General features: G+C 42.6%; 1 protein-coding gene across 2 annotated transcripts in view; it reads right to left on the minus strand.

Annotated features, from left to right (window-relative positions):
- The window catches only part of ATCAY (ATCAY kinesin light chain interacting caytaxin), a 146,439-nt gene that overhangs the window by 77,390 nt on the left and 47,250 nt on the right, over nucleotides 1-21,799 (minus strand). The window contains exon 4 of one of the 2 annotated variants that reach the window (XM_069216270.1): nucleotides 6,585-6,809. In XM_069216270.1, coding sequence (XP_069072371.1) covers nucleotides 6,585-6,809 — 225 coding nt within the window. The remainder of the gene's footprint in view (nucleotides 1-6,584; nucleotides 6,810-21,799) is intronic. The other variant, XM_069216271.1, reaches the window with a different exon arrangement.

Below are 21,799 nucleotides of genomic sequence, written 5' to 3' on the forward strand. Positions count from 1 at the left end.
TGCCTCTTGTTTAATGTGCATTCACTGTACACAAAAGTAACAATGATTGTTACGCTTTTCATTAGAAGATCCCAGGACCTCTGAAATCCAAGATTACGCGTGGCACAGTTTCAGTCTAGGAGTCTCGTGCTCTGTCTCTGTCCTACCTGTGAGGAGTGGTCTGTCAGCTTTGTGTTTAGCAGAAAGAGCTCCATCAGAAGGACCAAGAAATAGGGCAAGCAAGCTAATGAAAGATCTCCTATCCTGGGTCTGGTTGCAATGCTCTTCTTAAGCGCTGGTAATGCCATCTACTCCATGCATCACAACCACGAAACTGAATGAAATACACATTGGATCTATGTGTCCTCTATTTCAGGCCCAGCCAGCATATTTTTATGTGCTACCAAGGCTAGGACAAATTTTCCTGTTCTCTTAGGAAAGGAGAACCAGAAATTACAATTACATTGCATCAGAATATATTTTGGAAAGGGTCTTTGGCCCTTCTCTGCCAACATATGTGCTGTTATGGCTATTAACAACCATTACCTGTGACTTTTATTAAATCATCTCAGAGAAGACTGGTCCCGTAGGATTCAGAAGGAAGCTGGTAATGGAGTGAAACAGGGAGAAGTATGAAATTGAGCTATCAATAAAATACTAAGCATAAGGGTGGCTCTTTCTGACACTGATAAAAGTGTTATAGCTATAGTGTTCTTACTTGAAATCTGGACTAGGATGTTTGGCCCTGCACCAGAGTTCCAAATTTGGGAACTGGAAGCAAGGCTTGTTACTCTAAAATCAAATCTCTGAAAGAAAGTTACATCTGTAACCCTTATGTTTATTATTTAAAAATGTAAACGAAAGCTCACCATTTTACTAACAATGTTGAAGGAAATCCTACTTTAATGGTGATTTCCCCCCTTGTGACCTACAGCACATACCACTTCAGTATGTCAGTATAGAGCTACATGTATCATGGGGTGTGAGGACCTTAGAAGTACTGCTGTGTCTCTAGCATGAAACAACACTGGAGTGACACTGTAACTTACCACAAGATGAGATAATACAAGAGGAACAAGTGAAGAACCGTTCAGTTCCAGAAAAATATATATAATAAAGGGAGCTGGATAATAAGAGGGGCTACCTCACAGAGAATCAGGATCATTGGATTATGTGGAATTCCCAAGCAAAAAGCAAAAAAAGAAAGATTGACCAATTTGGATTGCAGCACAGGGCACTTACCTGGGTTGAGTTTGAAACCATGAACTCATGTTGAACCTGTGACAACTCGAGTTATATTTTTCTGCTGTACCTCAGCATGTTTGTGTTCTGTTGAATATGGGAAAGTTATCCTGTCCAATCTTTTCAAGTGCTCTTTAACACCCTCTTTTCTTATAGCGAGATGTCTTGCATCTACTACTATTGCAACACAAATCTGATAAGCAGTGATCAAATAAGACGAACCTTGCAGCATCAAACTGCCAGCGACTTTCAGCAAACAACCAGCAAGTTCTATGCTTCTCTAGTACGTTCCCGTATGTTTACTTTTCCTTCCCATTTCCCTAACAAATTATACCTTCGAGTAGCACTATGGAAAATACAAATGTGTATCTTTATATACTTACTGAAATAGCACAAGAATTAATTCAGAGGTACCTACTAATACTTTGACCAAAAACCAAAAGCGCTCCGACGTTCACAAAAGGTGACATGTCCTCTCATACAAAAAACATCTGAAAAAGGAAAAACATGTACTAATGCTGGATTCCCCAAACTCTGAAATTGGCTAATGAGGAACAGAAGAAAAAATGACAAATTTACCAAATTTACCATTATCTCTGGTTCCGAAATAGTCAAAAAATATAGTTCCTCGAAAAAATCAGCAAACTACTGAAAAAGGTATGGTTCAATATTATACCACAGATTATTGCCATTCTATGCAAGTGGAATTGGATATGTGATCATGACCATTCCTCAGGCCAATTGCAATGGGGGAAAGAACACTACTTGTACAAGTACTCCATTTTAAATTGATGATAGAACAACATGATGGTTAGTCGCCATGTCCATGCCACTAGCTGTTCATGACCCAGAAGAATATTACCTTGAATGTACGTACATCTGGAAGAAGGGCGGTTTCATGACAGGTATCGTAAGACCTGCCAGTGAATCACAAGAAGTCGTCTAGTCTTTCTATGCATTGTGACAGTCACCTTAACCTCTGTGAACACTTTACTTGTAGGAGGCTTTTGTTTAGAAATCAGGCGGCAGACTTTATTTATGTGGTTCTGTGCCTCAGCATTCTACAAAATGCCCTTCACTTAGCAGCTCAGATCTGATTGAGTGTGCACCCACTAGCAGTCAGAAAAGTGAAAGTGAACTAAGGTCAGACCTTCACAATAAAGGTATCAGCTTTTACTTACAGCTGTTCACTTTTCTTCAGTGGTGAGGGCCCTGCTATTTCCACGTTATAGTGCTGGTCTCCAAAGCAATACTTTTCAAGTTTAATTTGGAAGCCTGCCTTGAAAAAAATGTTCATCAATAGTCTTTGGTCTTAGCAATAGCTAAACTTGTAGATCAGCATTGTTCAGTTCAAACACATCTGCCTTGACTTTGAAATCTTTCTTGTGATGTCTTCAAAACAACCAAGTATTTGCTTTAGCAGCAATACCACAGCAACATTTAGGATCACAAGTAGGCTGGAATAAAAATGTGGCTTCTGTGCAACAAAGCTAAGGTTCTTTGGTGAAAATGTTTTCAGAATGAGGTTAATCAGAGCAACATTGAAGATAATATCCTGTGTTTCAAGAATCAGAATTTAAAGAGTCGGAAATCTTGCAAGCGGATCATGCAAGGTATGTACTAGAGAAGGCAGGAACTCTTGGGGGTTCCGAGAGTTGGATCTTTGCATGTGTGAGCCTACCCGAGAAACAATATAACACATACAAAAGAGATCAATTAAGATGTTTCAAAATCGAGTACAAAAATTCTGAACAATGAGTAATTTCTGTGGGGAATCAAGATGTCTGTGCACCCTCACCACTGATCTTTCTGTGGCTTCTTGAGCACCTTTCGGTTTTCTTCGTGGCTAGTCTGCTTCGGTACTGAAACTGCCTATGTTATGCTCCTGGGGTGTTCCTCTAACAAAATGTGTTCAAGAAGATTAAAGATGGAGAGGTAACATTGAAATTCCTGTTTGTAGAAGAAAGCTTAATTTCACAAAACTTGAAGAGGTGTCTCCGATTTCACAAGTAAGCTTGTGCCAGGAGATTCTGAAGCATTCTAGGCTCTGCATGGGCATGGTAGCAGTTTGCATCTGGTTTTCAAGAAATAAAGTAACCAGTTTCGTATAAGCTCTTCTTCTGAGGTCAAAGAAACATCCCCCTGACAGGCTTATGCTTTTGAAAGGAAGAAGTAGACTCTCGATTCCTATTGATGTAAATTTACGTTTACTTGGAAGAATCACCTCGTAGGGCACACAGTTTGAAATTTTAAAAATGCATACGCGTCAACCCTTGAATCAAGAAGCTGTTCAACAATTTCGCTAAAGTTTTATCTATTTTGCCATCATGACACTTTGGGGGTTATTCCAACTTTGGAGGAGGTGGTAATCCGTCCCAAATGTGACGGATTTACCACCAGCCGTATTACGAGTTCCATAGGATATAATGGACTCGTAATACGGCTGGTGGTATATCCGTCACTTTACCTTCACTTTTGGGACGGATTACCACTTCCTCCAAAGTTGGAATAACCCCCTTTGTGCCACTAGGGGAAAACTATAGCATTGTTAATACAAATTATGGTCTGCATTTGCGGCAGCTGGCATTATGTGGCAAGAAAAGGCAAATTATGCAGCATAACGTGGAGCACTCTGGCAGTATTATTTCATTATTTTATCTTTCTAAACACACATTAATACTAGGTGGACTAAGGCTTTACCGAATACAGCAACCAGCAACTGAGAATTGACCAATTAACTTTTGCAAAGGGAATATCACTGTGTGGAACAGAGAGTGGTGTCTTTTTTAAAAATATGTTTTGATTTGAATGAGTTTGAAATAAATGTTTTGTTGCTTATGTAAGCCATGGTGCATTCTGCCTACCTGTCTTTGTCCATTCTCTATATCCCCTTTTCTTACGGTGTTCTTAGCGTCTGTGTCTCCTTTACTCTATGCATCTCCTTGCCTACCACCCACCTGAACCTCAATGTCTGTAGGCAACCCCGGGTTCCCTGGTCCATATTTTGCCTTCAGACCATTGCTTGTGTGGTTCCTGTGGAAATCAATGGCTCAGCCATGTTAAAAAAGGAATCTCCTGTTCCCCACAAAATGAAATAGTCGCCCCATGTACTTTTTTTGTGAGATTTTGTATGCTAGAGTGTGTATGTGTGTGCACCCAGCATGCTTGAGAAAACTGGTTCCCCTGTTAAAACCAAAAGTAAACAGCATTGTTAATGTTTGTATGTTTAGGGCCTGGAGAGTTGTTGAGATCCCCCAAGCACTCATTTCAACCTATAGCATCCCAACCAATACTCGGGATTTTAAGCTTTGTTCTCTGTGATGTAAGAAACGAATGTGAGCCTGTTGAAACTTACCCTCCACATAGCTAATTCTGAATTAGCCTTTCTTGTGGCTATTAGTGGGCTAAGACAAAATATGGTGAGGGTTCTGCCAGATTTTTGCCAATCACAGCATCTCTGCCAAAAGTTACCCATGCCTTTTCCGCCTTATCAACCTCACAAAAATGCAGTCTTAACAACTTTGTTTTGGGGGGCTGTTGTTAGTATTCAGGAGCGCTGTTCAGGCAGTTCCATCTCTGCATTGCAACCAGAGGGTCCCATGGCTTCAGACACCTGCAACGTATCTCCACTGCCATTAAAACCACAAAGTCTGTATGCAACCCCGGGCTCCCTGGTCCATATTTTGCCTTCAGATCACTGGTTGTGTTGTTCCTGTGGAAATCAATGGCTCAGCCATGTTAAAAAAGAAATCACATGTTCCCACAAAATAAAATAGTGGGCCCATATACTTCTTTTGTGTGAGCATATACACCACAGAAGCAGTGTTAAGCGGTGTTAAACCTGTGCTGGTTATCACTTTTCAAAGAGTGTTACAATCCTGAAAGTCCTCCCTTCTCTGAAAATGGTAGCGCCAAAGACTAATGCTATATTAATATTTAACTTTTATTTCTTCCAATTAAAATTAGTTTGTATGTTTTCTATATCTATTGTATAGGCCTCGTGCCCATTGAAGAAATGGTGCTTCTCAAGTTGGTTGTGAGAAGAGCTTCGCACTTGTACTAGCGAAACCAAGACTTGCTAAAATCTAGCACTTGTTTGAGGAATAAAGGCGTAATAATGGCATTAGTTAGGCTGAAATCACTTACTCGCAGATAGAAAATGCATGGTGGTGAATGAAGATTTTTTACAATATTTTCTTTTAGCTTGATTATTCTAATGCTACACTAGAAGTTCAGGCCTATTCACTTACACAGCCTAAGCTGATTGTAGCTTCATTTAACACTTGCTAACCCACGCCTGCACTTTGATCATCCGTCCTGCCCTCCCTTGTTTCCTAGCAGCTGGCGTGCTCAGGCACCACAGCCTCAATGCCACTCCTGACTCCTGTGGGCTTCCTCCTTTTCCCATACTTTCTTTCCTGCTCCTTTTCTCAACTTGGAAAGTGAGTGATTCGTAGGCTCTCACCTACAATCTACGCTACTCAGTTATGCAAAATATACGTTTCCCAAGGCTTCAATTAAAAGGGACATTATTGATATATCAATATATTTGGCTAGTCTATATAGACAAAAGGGGGCTGGGTCAATTTAAAAGTTTCTTCTTATGGAAATTTCAGGCTTCAAGTTAAATCAGTCAATGCAACTGCCTGTTGTTTTTCCTTCTCTTTTATAGTAGAGAAAAGTTGAGGTTTCACAATGCCAGGGTACCGAACGACTACTGCCTTCTTAGAACAGCAGAACTTGTAGCCAATTTGAACCCTACGTTGGTCTTCAAAGGTACCTCCTGAAAAAGGTGTAGACTGCTCAGAATTCAGTGGCCAACATATGCATGGTAGTCCTTAAAGGTGGCCTGCCAAGCCAGTTGTGGTTTAAGTCTTTCTTTTTTGACAGAGTAGTTGAAAAATTACCATCTTACAGACTTGTTGCTCGAGATCTCGTTACGTAATAAAGGTTATGAAGATACAAGTTACATGGAGGCTGAACCTTTTTCATTTTCACCCCTACAACTCAAAATAAATGTGGTATTTTTTAAAGAGAAAGGGAAACTTTGTTTGTGATGGACACCTAATGTCTTGGTGTTCTACACTCTCACCTTCTTTGGTGATTCCAGAAATCCTTGTGGAATCAGTGATCTCCATAAAGTATGATATAAATATACATAATAAATCAAAGAAACGTAGAAAAGGCTGTATGTCTTATGAAATAAACCACTAATGATCTACATCTCATTACGTTTGCTGGTTTTAAATTTTCATACTTTCCCAACCTGCCCATGCTAATAGCCAGATCAGTGAACCAGCATCACAAACTTCTCACCTTCTGCACCCTGCTGTATCCAGCACACATATTTAATGTCGCCATACCTTCCCACTCGAGCTCGTTTCCATTTCCCAGAAATTCAAGAGAATCTGTCTCATCCGGGGTCTCGATGTCATCCACGTTAATGTCAAGATCATCAGGAGTGTCAAGGAAGTCATCCGACAGAACGGACCCCTCACTCTGGTCCAGGGAAATGTTGATTTCCGGGGCTATCAGAGTCTTTCTCTTGCGATGAGAGTCATTTATGTTTAACGTATTTGGTGGTGCTGCTGTAAGGTAAAAATATTAAATCATCACATTCTGCTCCGCTATCGACTTTTAATAGGTTTTTTCACATATCACACTGTTTTAAACACATTACCCTAGCTACTTTGTCTTTTGTTATGTTACACATGTACTTATTGTTCTCTATGCCCCTGTCAGCCTTTCCTTCTTTCATACTCTTTTCATCACACTTTCATACACTGGCTCAGTAGTTTATTTGTAAACAATTACGTTTCTGGTCCCAAGGTAATTGTCATGAAATCTCCATGGCTGGCACCACACACTGCCCAAGCCAGTGCAGCCTGAATATCTGTGTCATATAAATAGACCAGTTTGTACTAACCCAGTGCACCATCTGGTATAATGATGGAATGGACTTGCTGTTTGTATGATTAAAAAAAAAAAGTATATTCAATTGTTAAATGCTACTCTGATTTAGTATGTTCAAAAACAGGTAAGCAGCGCCACCATGTGATAGACTGTCATAAATAATTGCAGGTGTTTAGAAAAAAGTCCCGGTGTTGAGCACCAGCAAACACCAGCGTAAATGAAGCACTGCACTGTCCCCTTTGCTTGCTTCAGCATCTCTCTCTCGCTCTCTATCATGCATGCGATCTCTCATTCTCTGTACTTCTCTGCTTCTCTTTTTTCTTTTGCTCCTTCTTTCTTCAGCTTGCATGCTATATCTATTTATTGATTTGTTTGTTTGTTAGTTTCTTTGTTTATTTGTTCTGGTTTTTACATAGCGCATACAAGACCCAAAAGCATCAGAACTCTTTATAAATGATAGCAAACTCTCAGGAAAAGAAAGAACAAATATATACAATGAAGGATAAGCAAATATGGTCAGATGAGGGATACAGTCAGAAAAGAGGGGAGAGATAAAAACTTTGTAGGAGACAAATTACAAGAAGTCAGTAAAATATGAGAAAATAGCACCAAATGTAGATGCGCTGACAAGCTCAGTCATACAAAGAAGCTGCCTTATGGTATTTAACTGGCTTGAGCTTCACTTCGTAACTAAGAGGAAGTGTTATTTGCGATCATATTAATCAGGAGAACGTCTTTCAGTTGTTTCTTGAAAGCAGAGTGAGAGGATAAGGTCTGCATGGCATGTGAAGCAGAAGAAAGTTCCAGGTTTTGGGCAGAGTCTGAGAAGTACTGATTCGGAGTGCACGTTTTCTTGAAGGCAGGGATTTTAAGAAGAACAGAGACAAGGCTCTTGAGTTGATTAATGCTGCCACAAAGCTTCAGTCTGTTGTCCACATAATGTGATTGATCAGTGTGTAAAATCTTATGAACTATGCAGGCAATTTTGTACCTGCATCAGCATTCAATAAGGATCTTGCCTATAGATGCAGGACAGAGATAATGTGATCAGAACTGCAGCATTCTGTGGCCAGGCGGCCAGCAGCATTCAAGGATGTTTTGATAGTGGCTAGGTAAGATTCAGGAATACCAGGAAGACTGGCATTCTTGTAATTACGTTTCAAGGGGACAATAGCTTGTTTGATTTCTTTGAGGTCTTCATTGCAAAGGAAGGGTTTGATCCTACTGACGAGTTTGAGGTGGTACTTAGCATTTTTTTGCAGCAAGATTGATGTAGTCAATGAAGCTCAGTCTGCTCTCAGGGTTGAAACGTTGGGTGTGATGTTCTGGAAATTGATGGGGAGAAATTGAGGATGTCAGTTGTGGATAGCCACTCTTCAATAGATGGAGAGGGAGACTTTGATGAAAATGGAATGGCGTTCTGTTTTGTGCTACTTAAGCTTGAGATGATGTGAAGTCATCCATGGTAGAATTTTGATGGGAGTAGTACTCTATTGAGATTTGTCAAGTGGTGGAAGGATAAGCTAGAGTCCTTTAGCAGAAAGCTTAGTGGTTTAAGGTATAGATTGAAAGAGTGTTATAGATTGAATAGAGAGTTGGAGCAAACACATATCCTTGTGGAATGTCTTGAGGAACAGCTACACGCTGTGACTGAGCATTTTTATTCTTCACCAGGTATGAGCAATTTTCAAGGGAGGAGGTACACCACTTCAGTGCATAGCCTCTGAAACCCAGACAGTCTTTTAGAGTGTGCATAAGGATTTCCTGGTTCACACTATTGAAAGCTACTAGTAAATTAAGAAGAACAAGGAAGCAAGAGTTGCCAATTTCCAGGACCCTGAGTGCATCATTGAATATTTGCAGAACCACAGTTTTTTGCACTGAGACTGGGACTGAAACTGGATTGAAACTCATTGATCAGATTGTTATCCTTGATTAACTGGTTCAGTAGAAATTTGGCACATCTTTCAAGGATTTTGGCTAGGAAGTCCTGAGACTGGCAATAGTTGTTGTGGATGTCTACATGGTTAGTGGATTCTTTTGGTAATAGTGTGGAGAGTTGTCCAGTTTTTGAGCAATCAGGAAAAGATCCTTGGTGTATAGACAGATTAATGAGGCTAGCCCAATGGGGGTATAAAGGCATTTCACATCCATTTAGCTAGGTGAGCAGAAAGGAAGTATATGAAGTAATTTGAAAGACTGAGCTGGGGATGATGTTGAAGTGCTCAGGCTGGGAGATGTCCCTGAGAAGGAGCCCGGTTGTTGGGTGATTTACTCACAGTACTACCGTATAGAATGGTGGAAGTTGTGAGGATTGAAGCCTCAGTATTTTGATCTTGGTGTCAAAGAAGTGAGCAAATTCTTCAATCTCCTTGTTGGGATCCAGAAAACCAGACTGGCCCTGAGCTTGTTCGTTGGCTCAACCACTCGGAAAGATTTTTGTATCTATTTCTGGCACTATTGATCTGGATACTAACAAATTCTGATTTGGTATTGAATACATGGGTTATGTAAGTGCATCTAGGGCTGTGAAGGAGTACAAGAACTGACTTAAAGAAGTGTTGGCTACCTTGTCCATAATAGCTGTAAATGTATTTTTGAAAATATTTGTGGCTGCATTTGAGTCTAGGACAACACTGGGATGTGGGAATCAAGCGTATCCACCTGGAGGTGAAAAACCAGAGGTTCGTTTTCAGTGAACCATGTCTAGTACTAGCATATGGTTTAGAAGCAGTTTTTCAAGGAAATCATGCAGGATCCTATGTTTGAAGGTTTTAGCCCAATTCACAGATTGATTTAGAGGGAAGATGATGTTATATGTATAAGGTTCAGATTTGGAAAAGGGCTTAGAGTTGTTAGGGCTATGATTTAAAGGGAGTGATCCTGGTGGCGGAGTTAAGTGCTGGAACAGTGGTGTTGGCTGTGTGGGAGATAGCAAGGCATGGGAGGAATAGGGGATGTGGTCATGCTGAGAGAGGGTCAAGGTATCGAGTCAGCTATCCTACCGGGAATGGTAGGTCAGGACATAATTTGGGCAGCAAGTTAGGTAGTGGGACAGTGATCTTGTGTCACGGTAGCCCTATGGGAACAGCGGGTATGAGAGCAGAAGGACATTCAGAGCAAGATCGAGCAGGGAGAAGCTTGAGAGTAACACCTAAAACAAAATAACACAACTTAAGTTCAGTGCGGTGAAAGGGAAAACTAGGAGTGGGTTTAATTATCAGTATTACTAGTTGATTGATAGCTGGGAGACACGTGACCACTTAAGAATGGAAGCTGTTGGGTGATGGGATAAGTAAAGGGTTGATGTTCAAGGGTGAACTTGTTTGAGGATTGTTCACTGAGGTCTGTAGTTGTAGGAAACCATATAGTTCAGCCTAAGGTAGTCGTAGCCAAAAATAAAATTCTAGTTTTATAGAGCAGGCTGTACTCCTTAATTATGTCAGGGCAACAGAGGATCGGGGGAAGAGGCCGAAGAAGTTAGGGCCTAAAGATGAAACGAGGAGTTATTCCAGGTTATGCCTAATTAAAAGCTAAGTGCCTTCGAACAGAGAATAGGTTTGTTTTAATAACTGGTGGTTTAGTTAAGTATCAAAACAAAGAGGGAGGACAGACGGGGTAGGTTCCAGACGCGTGGACCTTTGCTCACCTTCAGCAACAGTCCTAGGCTTGTGCTTTTCCAAGGAGCCTTATCCCAGAGTTGGGGATGGGTGACCTTTTTGTTTAGTTGACCGGACGGACAGTATACTTGAATGTAAGTGACTGTGTTCAAACTCTTTTTTTTCTAGAGAGACCTATTAGTGTTTATAGTTACTCATTGTGCTTCAGGAGAAGTTCCTTTTTGTTTGTGTTGGTCCTGATGAAGCGTAATAGGATCCGGTTGGACCGCTGGATGCGAAACATGTTGACCTGTGTTTAGAGGGGACGTGATATTTTGCATTTCCTCACCCAATAGGAAAGTGTCTGAGCATTATATCTCAAATTACCACTTTCACGTTGCTTTTAATCTTGGTCTAATCCTCTTGCTTCCTGACAAAATTAAGTGGTGATGTCTGCCGAGGTTTAGAACCAATTTTAGTTTTTTCTCTCTCCTGTTCAATTAGTGTCTGCTCGTAGGCACCACGTTAGTATACTCTACCACGGCAGTCACTAAAAGATCTCCGGCAAAGAGCCCCCTCACGGGGAGCCCGTCAGACATTGTAGTGCCGGTCTGACGAGGAGCACCCCCGATGATGAAGCATGACATCCGATAGGATGTGTGATGGCTCTTGCTCCTAAACATGTAGGTTCCCTTGACTCCCCCTTTGGAACAGTGTACTCTTTGTTTTGATAGTAGTACTTTTGGGAGATTGTACACTGGACCATCAACCTCCATGTCCCTCCTTTTTGATGTTGGTTTAGTTAAGTAGCCTAGGCCTAGTTCTCCAGTATTGGATCTTTCATAGATTCACATGCTTGAATCATCCCCGTCGTCGAGGTGGGAGCCTCACGGTAAGTTTAAATACATAAAGCAGTAAGTCAGTAAAAGTAAAACAAGTAGGCCCCAGTAGGCCTCCTAGAGTATTTTACTGTCTATCCACTTTGTTTTGTGAAAAGACCCAAACTTCAGTATCAACCAATCAGGATTCAGCCCCTCCCAAACACTCCCAACAGAGGCTGAATTCCCTCAGATTTTCTACCGCACGTCATGTGAAGGGAGTCTCCCTGAGCTCTGCTCAGTTTTTTCCTTATTTCTGACTGAAGATTGTTTCTCTCAGGAAACTAGCTCTATAGCTTTACCATGTCTGAAAAGACAAAGAAGGGTCTGTTCAGAGACTGTGACAATTGTGGGAAGAAGAGACTGCATGTTGATGACCCCCACAAGAAGTGTATCTACTGCCTCCATCCAGACCACAAGGTGAGAGACTGCAAAATCTGTCGCACCTTTAGTCAAAAAACCCTCAAGGACCGTGAGGGTAGACTTCTCTTATGGCTGCAAAAACAGAAAGCCATAGAACATCCTTCCTCAGACGACAGCGAAGCATCATCACAGGCTTCTCGCCCTCAGAAAAGAACAGGTGAGAGAAGTAGAGGGTCTGATGAGCCACCAAGGAAGGTGCCCAAAAAGACAAAACAAGTCTCTACTGAGGCAAAAAAGGATGTTTCCCACTCAGAGACATTAACCTTTTTGATGCAGGCGTCGGCCACTGGCCGACGCCCACACACCCTCCCTGGTGCGAGTCATCCGTGTCACCCCCCCACCCGCCCCTTTGTGACGTCAGCGCGCCACGAGGCGCGCTGACATTTCAAAGGTGTTTTCCCCATCAAAGCAGGAAGCAGCCTTGCGGCCGCTTCCTGCTTCAATGGGGAAAACGGCCTTTCCCACGTTCGGGAAGGCCTCGTAAGAAAGGGGAGGCCTTCCTGAAAGTGTTTCCTGGCCCCCGATCGCACCCCAGAGGGGGCAACAGAGAGTTGGCCCTCAGGAAAAAGGAATGCTATTGGATTCTGAAACTTAGAGCGGTAGAGGAGGGCCTTAATACCAATTTTGAGATGGAATATTTTTTGGGTGACAAATAGAAGACCTATATAGATGCTGGATTTATGTATATTATCAACTTTACAAGATTGTTAACCTATGGATATACATGTCTATGTTGATCATAAGAAATCATTGATGTTCACGTCATGTTTATAGTTCTTATACATCTCTATGCTGTGATAGTAGTGTTAATTCTAACATATGTAATGAACAGGTATTCTAAAAATATCTTTGTCTACATGATACTCTGCTTTTATTATATTATGTATGTCTGATCTTATTTCAATTTTCATAGGTTATTTTAACATTTGAAATCATTGTTAAAAAATTTCTTTTTCCTTGTGTTATTTTATGTCATCTCCATACTATTCAGATTGTTGTGCTGTGCATAACTGTGCCTTGTTCTAATTTAGCTATTGGCTTCAATTGGTTACAGTTACTCCCCTTTATATGTTGTCGTTTCTTACAAATAACTGTTTTTGCCCCTTTTTTCGGTATGACTACCTTTTCACTGTTTAACATAATTATCTATTCTTTTGATATTTCAATTTTTCGACTTTAGTGCATTGTTTATGCTGGGCATAGATATGCCTGTCCTATCTTAGCTTGGGACCTGAATTAGTTAAGAGAGCTACCTTTAATCTGTGCTTCCGGGATCTAAAAATCACCCGTTTTGGCACTTTCTTTTGTTACGAGTACCTTCCTACCATTTAAAGATGGCGCCCGCGAGAGCGGACTTGGTCCATTTTCTATTTTCTTTTTTAGTGCGTCGGGGCGACGCTTTAAATATGGCGGCCGTAAGTTTTTCGGCGTTCAATTTCACCTGCTGATACTCCGCAACTCCGCGCTAAGATATGAACGCGGTTTGCGTTTAATGAATATTTCTATTTGATAGGTGAGTTACTGAGTTTACTGTATGAACGTATTGATAATTTTTAAATAGAGATTACCACTCTAGGAGCTTAATTTCGCTTTTGATACATGGTGTTGCTCTTACTTTATCCTTGACAACATTTTTGTTTGTTTTCTATTTAGGATTACTTGTACATTACTTCATCACACATTATGATATATAATATGGATTTAACGAGGTTAGTTTGAGAATTTTATGTTATTGGACCACTTAATTGGGTTAGGTTTATTTTATTATATGTAAAGGTAGCTGATACTTTATGGGTATCTCTCATTATTTATAGATATTCACTATAATATAAGGATTGGACTTTCCGGCTATATAGATATTTTGAATAAGGTAGGCGTGTTGATTTGTTGAACTTTATATAAGTCTAGGGTTATAAACTCTTGGTTTTTTCTCACATCACTAGTGGGTTTTGGAGTGTTACTACTGGGTGTTTTGCACTTTCTTTTTCTGATTCACAGTGGTGTTGTCACGTGATAGGTTATTTGGGCCAAATAGCTTTTTTGGACTTGCGCACTTGTGTCTTCACAACACTCTGATTAGGAGACTAACTATTGTCGAACCTTTCATGTGGATGTTTTTGGAAACCTCCTATTTTTGTTTTTGTGTTTATTTTTGTTTTAGTTGTAATCATTCATTTTTCCCACTTTCGAGTAATCAACCTTGTATTAGTTTGTTTACACAACTTGCACGGGCTGAAGGGCTTAGATCGTCTTTGTTAACTAATATTCTTTTATCTGTTAACCAAACATAAATTGGATTGCGTATACTATAGCTATAGTTACTGTTTTATTTATTTCAGCCCTGATGAAGTCTTTAAGATTATTATCTTATTGGACGAAACACGTGTTGGCGTTTGGCTTTTGGTGATTCATGAATATTGAATCAATGAACGTTTTCGTTTTCCGAAATGATCTGCTCTTCTGAAAGAATAAATTGAGTTATACTCACTCATGAGTTCCTGTGCGTCAGCGAAATTTATCAGAATATTTTGGCACCAGATATGTAATATGGACCAGGAAACATTTACCTAAATACTGAGTACTGATACACGAGTGCCGTGACAATTTGTTCTTATTGTTATTAGTTTCCTAGGAAACACTAGAGGAGTTAGGAAGTTCCTCTTGCCACGAGCACCGTGCCTGCAATGTTTTTTATCTGAAAATGTGGAGATTTCCTGTGAGCGCTTCTTCCTATGTGATTCTTCCTATTTTGTGCATGTCTCTTATAAGGCCTCGTAAGAAAGGGGAGACTCTCCCCTTTCTTACGAGGCCTTCCTGAAAGTGAAAGGTTTCCTGGCCCCCCGATCGCAGCACACCACTAGACGCCAGGGATTTCACTTTGGGGGGGCGGCCCCCTCGGAAAACGGGCCGCCCCCCCCCCCCCCGGGCCGCGCCCCCCCCCAGGGGAATTTTCTTTTTCTCCAAAAAAATTAAATAAAATGACAGGGGGCAATATTTTTTTTAAAGATGTTGTAGGGTTTCCCTGGGGGCCATTTTGGCCCCCAAGGAAACCATACAACAACTAAAAAAAATAGATGTATATATAGATCTATATATATATATCTATGTAGATAGATATATCTATGTACATTGATATATATCTATAGATATATCTATGTAGATAGATATATATATATATAGAGGTAGATCTATATATATCAATCAAAGATTTATAAAGCGCGCTACTCACCCGTGAGGGTCTCAAGGCACTGGAGGGGGGGATGGGGGGAGGGAAAGGGGCTGGGAGGTTCACTGTTCGAAAAGCCAGGTTTTGAGGCCCTTCCTGAAAAGAAGTAGGTTTTGGGTCTTGCGAAGGTGGGTTGTGAGGGCGTTCCAGGTTTTGGGTGCAAGGTAGGAGAAGGATCTGCACCCGGTGGTGGTGTGTTTGATGCGGGGGACAGAGGCGAGAGAGGTCAGCTGAGCGGACGTTTTGTGTGGGGGTGTGGAAGGTGACTCTCGTTGAGGTAGGCAGGGCCTGTGTTGTGGAGTGATTTGTGTGCGAGGATGAGGATCTTGAAGGTGATCCTTTTGTCAGTGGGGAGCCAGTGGAGGGATTTGAGGTGTGGAGAGATGTGTTCGTGTCGGGGGAGGTCGAGGATGAGTCGTGCTGCTGAGTTCTGGATGCGCGTAGTTTGCACTTGAGTTTTAGAGTGGTGCCGGCGTAGAGGGCGTTTCCGTAATCAAGCCTGCTGCTGATGAGTGCGTGAGTGACAGTTTTATCTGGTCTCTGTGGGGATCCATTTGAATGTTTTTCAGTATACGGAGTGTGTTGAAGCATGAGGAGGTGAGAGCGTTGATTTGTTGGGTCATCGAGAGGGAGGAGTCTAGGATGATGCTGAGGTTGCGTGCGTGGTTGGCGGGGGTGGGTGCAGGGCCTAGCGTGGTGGGCCACCATGAGGGGTCCCAGGTGTTTTTGTGTGGGCCAAAGAGGATTATTTCGGTTTTGCTTGAGTTGAGTTTCAGGTGGTTGGCTGTCATATATATATCACTTTTGTCAATATGTGTGTGGTTTCCCTGGGGGGAAAGGGGTCCGACTTGTCTAGTGGCAGTTTTAGTGCCATAAAGAAGCGCAGAAGGTTTATATGCCTACTGCAAAGAGCAAATCTGTATTTTATGTAAATAGCTGAGTACATTAGTAAAGTCAGCCATTACCTGCGCTATAATACCAATGAAATGTATGTGCGGGGTGGAGGGCGGCTATGGAGAGATGAAGGGCACTTTTGCTGGGTGGTAATGAGGGAATCCGAGGAGGAGGGAGTGGGAGCACCAATAATGATTGTTGGACTGGGCGCAGGAGGTGCTAAAGACTGTGACGAATGGTTTGTGACAAGGTGTTTTTTGAGTGTCTTGAAAGTACGTGCTGATTGAGGGAAGAAGCGCAGGTAAGGTGGCCTCTACTGTTGCACGTATCTCACACACACCATCGATTTTGTGACTGTCTATGTAGGCTAGTGTTTTAGAGCAACAGTTTAGCCAATAGCAGAGATGGCATCTTGATGGATGACTGCTGCCTGCACTCGGGTTATAGAGGACCGCTCTGACATAGGATCAGAGACTGAGATATCAGATACTGAGACAGCATCTGAGGGATAGGACAATGGCGCAGACTCTGGGAGTGATTTTTCAGTCAGAGGAGTCCCATTCGATAACTCCTCTTCCAGTACATTATGAGGGAGGTAATGAGGACAGTCCTGCTGTCCCTTCGCAAGCTGTTCGTGCAACTGGGTAATAGTGGGTTAGGACATCCCAGAGAGCAGGTGAATGCGGCGGCAAGCAGAGAGAGAGAGAGAGAGAGAGAGAGAGAGAGAGAAAGAGAGAGAGAGAGAGTGCTCTCTTGGGAGCTCCCCAAATTTAGTTCATCCCCAAATTCCACCACCCAAATCATATTGTGGAGACATCAAAATTATCTATGGCAAAACAAACTGGTTTTGTAAGGCAGGCACCTGTGTTTTTGGTCCTGAATTCGGCCGCCATATAGAGAATCACACTAAACCCAAACATTTCTGGAAACTAGACATTCGGGGGAGTCCACAGAGGTGTGACTTGTGTGGATTCCCCAAAGTTTTCTTACCCAGAATACCCTGCAAAGCTGAAATGTTGGAAAAAAAACTAAATTTTTCTTGCATTTCTGTCACACAAACTACAGGAATATGCTGGGATCCACAACATTCCTAACACCCAGTGACTCCTCACCTGTCCTGATAAAAACACTACCCCATTTGAGTGCCTACACCTAGTGCCTGTGTCAGGAATGGATCACCCCAGGGTCAACAGCTGCCTCACGTAAGGACCAACATTGACCGTTGTGTGATCTATTCCTGTCGCGGGCACCAGGCCTAACCACACAAGTGAGGTATCATATTTATCGGGAGACTTGGGGGAACGCTGGGTGGAAGGAAATATGTGGCTCCTCTCAGATTCCAGAACTTTCTGTCACGAAATGTGAGGAAAACGTGTTATTTTAGCCACATTTTGAGGTTTGCAAAGGATTCTGGGTAACAGAACCTAGTCAGAGCCCCACAAGTCACCTTATCTTGGATTCCCCTTGGTTTCTAGTTTTCAAAAATGTGCTGGTTTGCTATGTTTCCCTAGGTGCCGGCTGAGCTAGAGGCCAAAATCCACAGGTAGGCACTGTTTTCGATGAAAAAATGTGATGTGTCCACGTTGTGTTTTGGGGCATTTCCTGTCGCGGGCGCCAGGCCTACCCACACAAGTGAGGTATCATTTTTATCGGGAGACTTGGGGGAACGCTGCGTGGAAGGAAATTTGTGGCTCCTCTCAGATTCCAGAACTTTCTGTCACAGAAATGTGAGGAACATGTGTTTTTTTAGCCAAATTTTGAGGTTTGCAAAGGATTCTGGGTAACAGAACCTGGTCAGAGCCCCACAAGTCACCCCATCTTGGATTCCCCTATGTCTCTAGTTTTCAAAAATGCACAGGTTTGGTAGGTTTCCCTATGTGCCGGCTGAGCTAGAGGCCAAAATCTACAGGTAGGCACTTTGCAAAAAACAGCTCTGTATTTTGTCAAAAAATGGGATGTGTCCACGTTGTGTTTTGGGGCATTTCCTGTCGCGGGCGCTAGGCCTACCCACACAAGTGAGGTATCATTTTTATCAGGAGACTTGGGGGAACGCTGGGTGGAAGGAAATTTGTGGCTCCTCTCAGATTCCAGAACTTTCTGTCACCGAAATGTGAGGAAAACTTGTTTTTTTAGCCACTTTTTGAGGTTTGCAAAGGATTCTGGGTAACAGAACCTGGTCAGAGCCCCACAAGTCACCCCTTCTTGGATTTCCCTAGGTCTCTAGTTTTCAAAAATGCACAGGTTTGGTAGGTTTCCCTATGTGCCGGCTGAGCTAGAGGCCAAAATCTACAGGTAGGCACTTTGCAAAAAACAGCTCTGTATTTTGTCAAAAAATGGGATGTGTCCACGTTGTGTTTTGGGGCATTTACTGTGGCGGGCGCTAGGCCTACCCACACAAGTGAGGTATCATTTTTATCGGGAGACTTGGGGGAACATAGAATAGCAAAACAAGTGTTATTGCCCCTTATCTTTCTCTACATTTTTTCCTTCCAAATATAAGAGAGTGTGTAAAAAAGACGTCTATTTGAGAAATGCCCTGCAATTCACATGCTAGTATGGGCACCTCGGAATTCAGAGATGTGCAAATAACCACTGCTCCTCAAAACCTTATCTTGATCCCATTTTGGAAATGCAAAGGTTTTCTTGATACCTCTTTTTCACTCTTCATATTTCAGCAAATGAATTGTTGTATACCCAGTATAGAATGAAAACCAACTGCAGGGTGCAGCTCATTTATTGGCTCTGGGTACCTAGGGTTCTTGATGAACCTACAAGCCCTTTATATCCCCGCAACCAGAAGAGTCCAGCAGACAAAACGGTATATTGCTTTCAGAAATCTGACATCGCAGGAAAAAGTTACAGATTAAAACATAAAGAAAAATGGCTGTTATTTTCAGCTCAATTTCAATATTTTTTTATTTCAGCTGTTATTTTCTGTAGGAAAACCTTGTAGGATCTACACAAATGACCCCTTGCTGCATTCAGAATTTTGTCTAGTTTTCAGAAATGTTTAGCTTTCCGGGTTCCAGCATTGGTTTCACACCCATTCCTGTCACTAACTGGAAGGAGGTTGAAAGCACCAAAAATAGTAAAAATGGGGTATGTCCCAGTAAAATGCCAAATTTGTTTTGGAAAATGTGGTTTTCTGATTCAAGTCTGCCCGTTCCTGAAAGGTGGGAAGATAGTGATTTCAGCACCAGAAACCCTTTGTTGATGGCATTTTCAGGGAAAAAAAACACAAGCCTTCTTCGGCAGCCCTTTTTTCCCATTTTTTTGAAAAAAACGAAATTTTCACTGTATTTTGGCTATTTTCTTGGTCTCCTCCAGGGGAAACCACAAACTCTGGGTACCATTAGAATCCCTAGGATGTTGGAAAAAAAGGACGCAAATTTGGCGTGGTTACCTTATGTGGACAAAAAGTTATGAAGCCCTAAGCGCGAACTACCTCAAATAGCCAAAAAAGGGCTCAGCACTGGGGGGGAAAAGGCCCAGCAGCTAAGGGGTTAAAACATTTGCCAAAAAAGGTTCATTCAGAACCTACTACGCCTTTGCATCGAAAAAGCACCTAAAAAAAGGCATCCCTGTCTATGTCACCCCAAAAAGAGCCAGAAAAAGTCTCTTCAGGGAAAAAACAACCGTCGATGACCACCCCGTCGACGACGGTAACATCTACTACTGTATCGTCGACGTTCACAACAGCGGTCTCACCGATGATTATGACGTCGTCGCCGTTATCGTTGACGACGATAATTACAGCAAAAAAATTTAAGAAAGCTTCGTCGGCAACCACATCGTCGACGGCAGAGGCCTCCTGGGTTCACCAATCGACCAGGGCACGCCCATCTATGAAGTACCTCTCAATGAGGTTTAAAAAGGCACTGCCGACGACGGCACCTACAGACGATACGTCGACGAAACAACGGTCGGCGAAGGAACCATTGTCCATAAAGGGCCCGTCAACGAACGACCCGTCGACGAAGGACCCGTCAGCGAAGACGCCGTCAGTGACGGAACCGTCGACGAGAGAACCGTCGACGAGGGAACCGTCGACGAGGGAACCGTCGACGAGGGAAACGTCGACGATCATATCGTCCACAGCACTAACAGTGTATAAACCATCCACCTACCTGGATACTTCGCCGCACCATTCCTCATATCATCAGGACGACTCCACCAGGTTCTTACCCCTTTCACTTATTACCATGGGGGACAAGGCGTCTAATATTCTGCCAATGCATACCTCACCAAGTAAAGTGTTGCCATACCCACCACAACATCTTTTAGATGATGATGACGATGATGCATACTCTCAAAACGACGGAATGTTTGGGGCAGCTAGTAGCCCGTCCCAACTCAATGTCAAATGCCAAGAGTTTGATGATGAGGAGGAACAGCATTACCAGCCTAGTTATGCCTCAACATCCTATCCACAGGCAGAACAACAATCGCCCCTCGCCATGCCTAGCACACTAGTAGCAGACCTGCAATATATGTTGAATGACTACTATAAAAGGTTTCCACCATCAACTCAGACCACGCCACCTAGACCTGAAAGCTACCAGACACCTCGGCAAACCCAGACTACTAATCTTTCGGAAACACCACAGGCTAGCATACCGGTAACTAGCCAAACTCAGGAAGCTCATCCCTCGTCAGACGACGAAAGGGAAGAGGGTGAGCTAAGAGATTCGGCGGCTAGTGAATGGGATGATTATCTCATCCCCACACCATCTCCACAGCCAGCAGGTCCAGTAGATTCTCCTCCAGAGGACATAGGAGGTTTGCATAATTTAATAGAGAGAGCGTCAAAACATTTTAGCCTTGCAATTGTTTCTCATGAAACCGAATGTTTTTTGTACGACTTCAAAGAGCCATCAAAGAGATCGGTAAGAGCTATACCCATTGTAGATTTCTTATGGCAGGAGGGTTTGAAGGCAATGAAGAATCCGGCAACAGTGCCTTCACAAATGCCAAGACTGGAGAAAAAGTACAAGGTCCCAGATGATTCTCCGGCCTGTCTAGTCTCACAGCCAAAACCTGATTCTGTCATATCACAGGCGGCTCAGCGACGTTCCAAAAACCCCTCCGCACCTATAGCGTCTCCCCCAGACAAAGAACGAAGGAGATTAGTTAATATCGGCAAGAAATTCTCCCCTGTTGCAGCGGTCACAGTTAAGGCGGCTAACTCCCTCGCCATCCTGGGAAGGTACGATCGCCAAATGTGGGCAGACATGTCTGCCTTTTTAGATCTACTGCCAGAAGACGTCAAGGTGGAAGCAAAAAAGGTGTTGCAGGAGGGAGAAAGGGTCTCCGCGGAGATTATAGACAGCGCAATAGACATTTCTCTCACTGGCTTCAGACAATTAGCTGGCACAGCAGTCCTGCGCAGGCAAGGATGGCTTCCGGCTACTTCATTTAGACCGGAAGTCCAGAGTCGTGTTCTCGACATGCCTTTTGATGGAGAAAGTTTGTTTGGGAAACATGTCGACGACATGTTGCAGGCTATCAAAACGGATACCGATACGGCAAAATCCCTAGGTACCCTGCAATATAAAAAACAACCTTTTCGTGGAGCAAGGGGAAGAGGAAATTACTCCTTTCGAGGTGGATACCAACAATACAGATCCCAATATCAGTCTTCCTCC

Source organism: Pleurodeles waltl, chromosome 12 (assembly GCF_031143425.1).
Source record: "Pleurodeles waltl isolate 20211129_DDA chromosome 12, aPleWal1.hap1.20221129, whole genome shotgun sequence".
Classification (NCBI taxonomy): Eukaryota; Metazoa; Chordata; class Amphibia; order Caudata; family Salamandridae; genus Pleurodeles; species Pleurodeles waltl.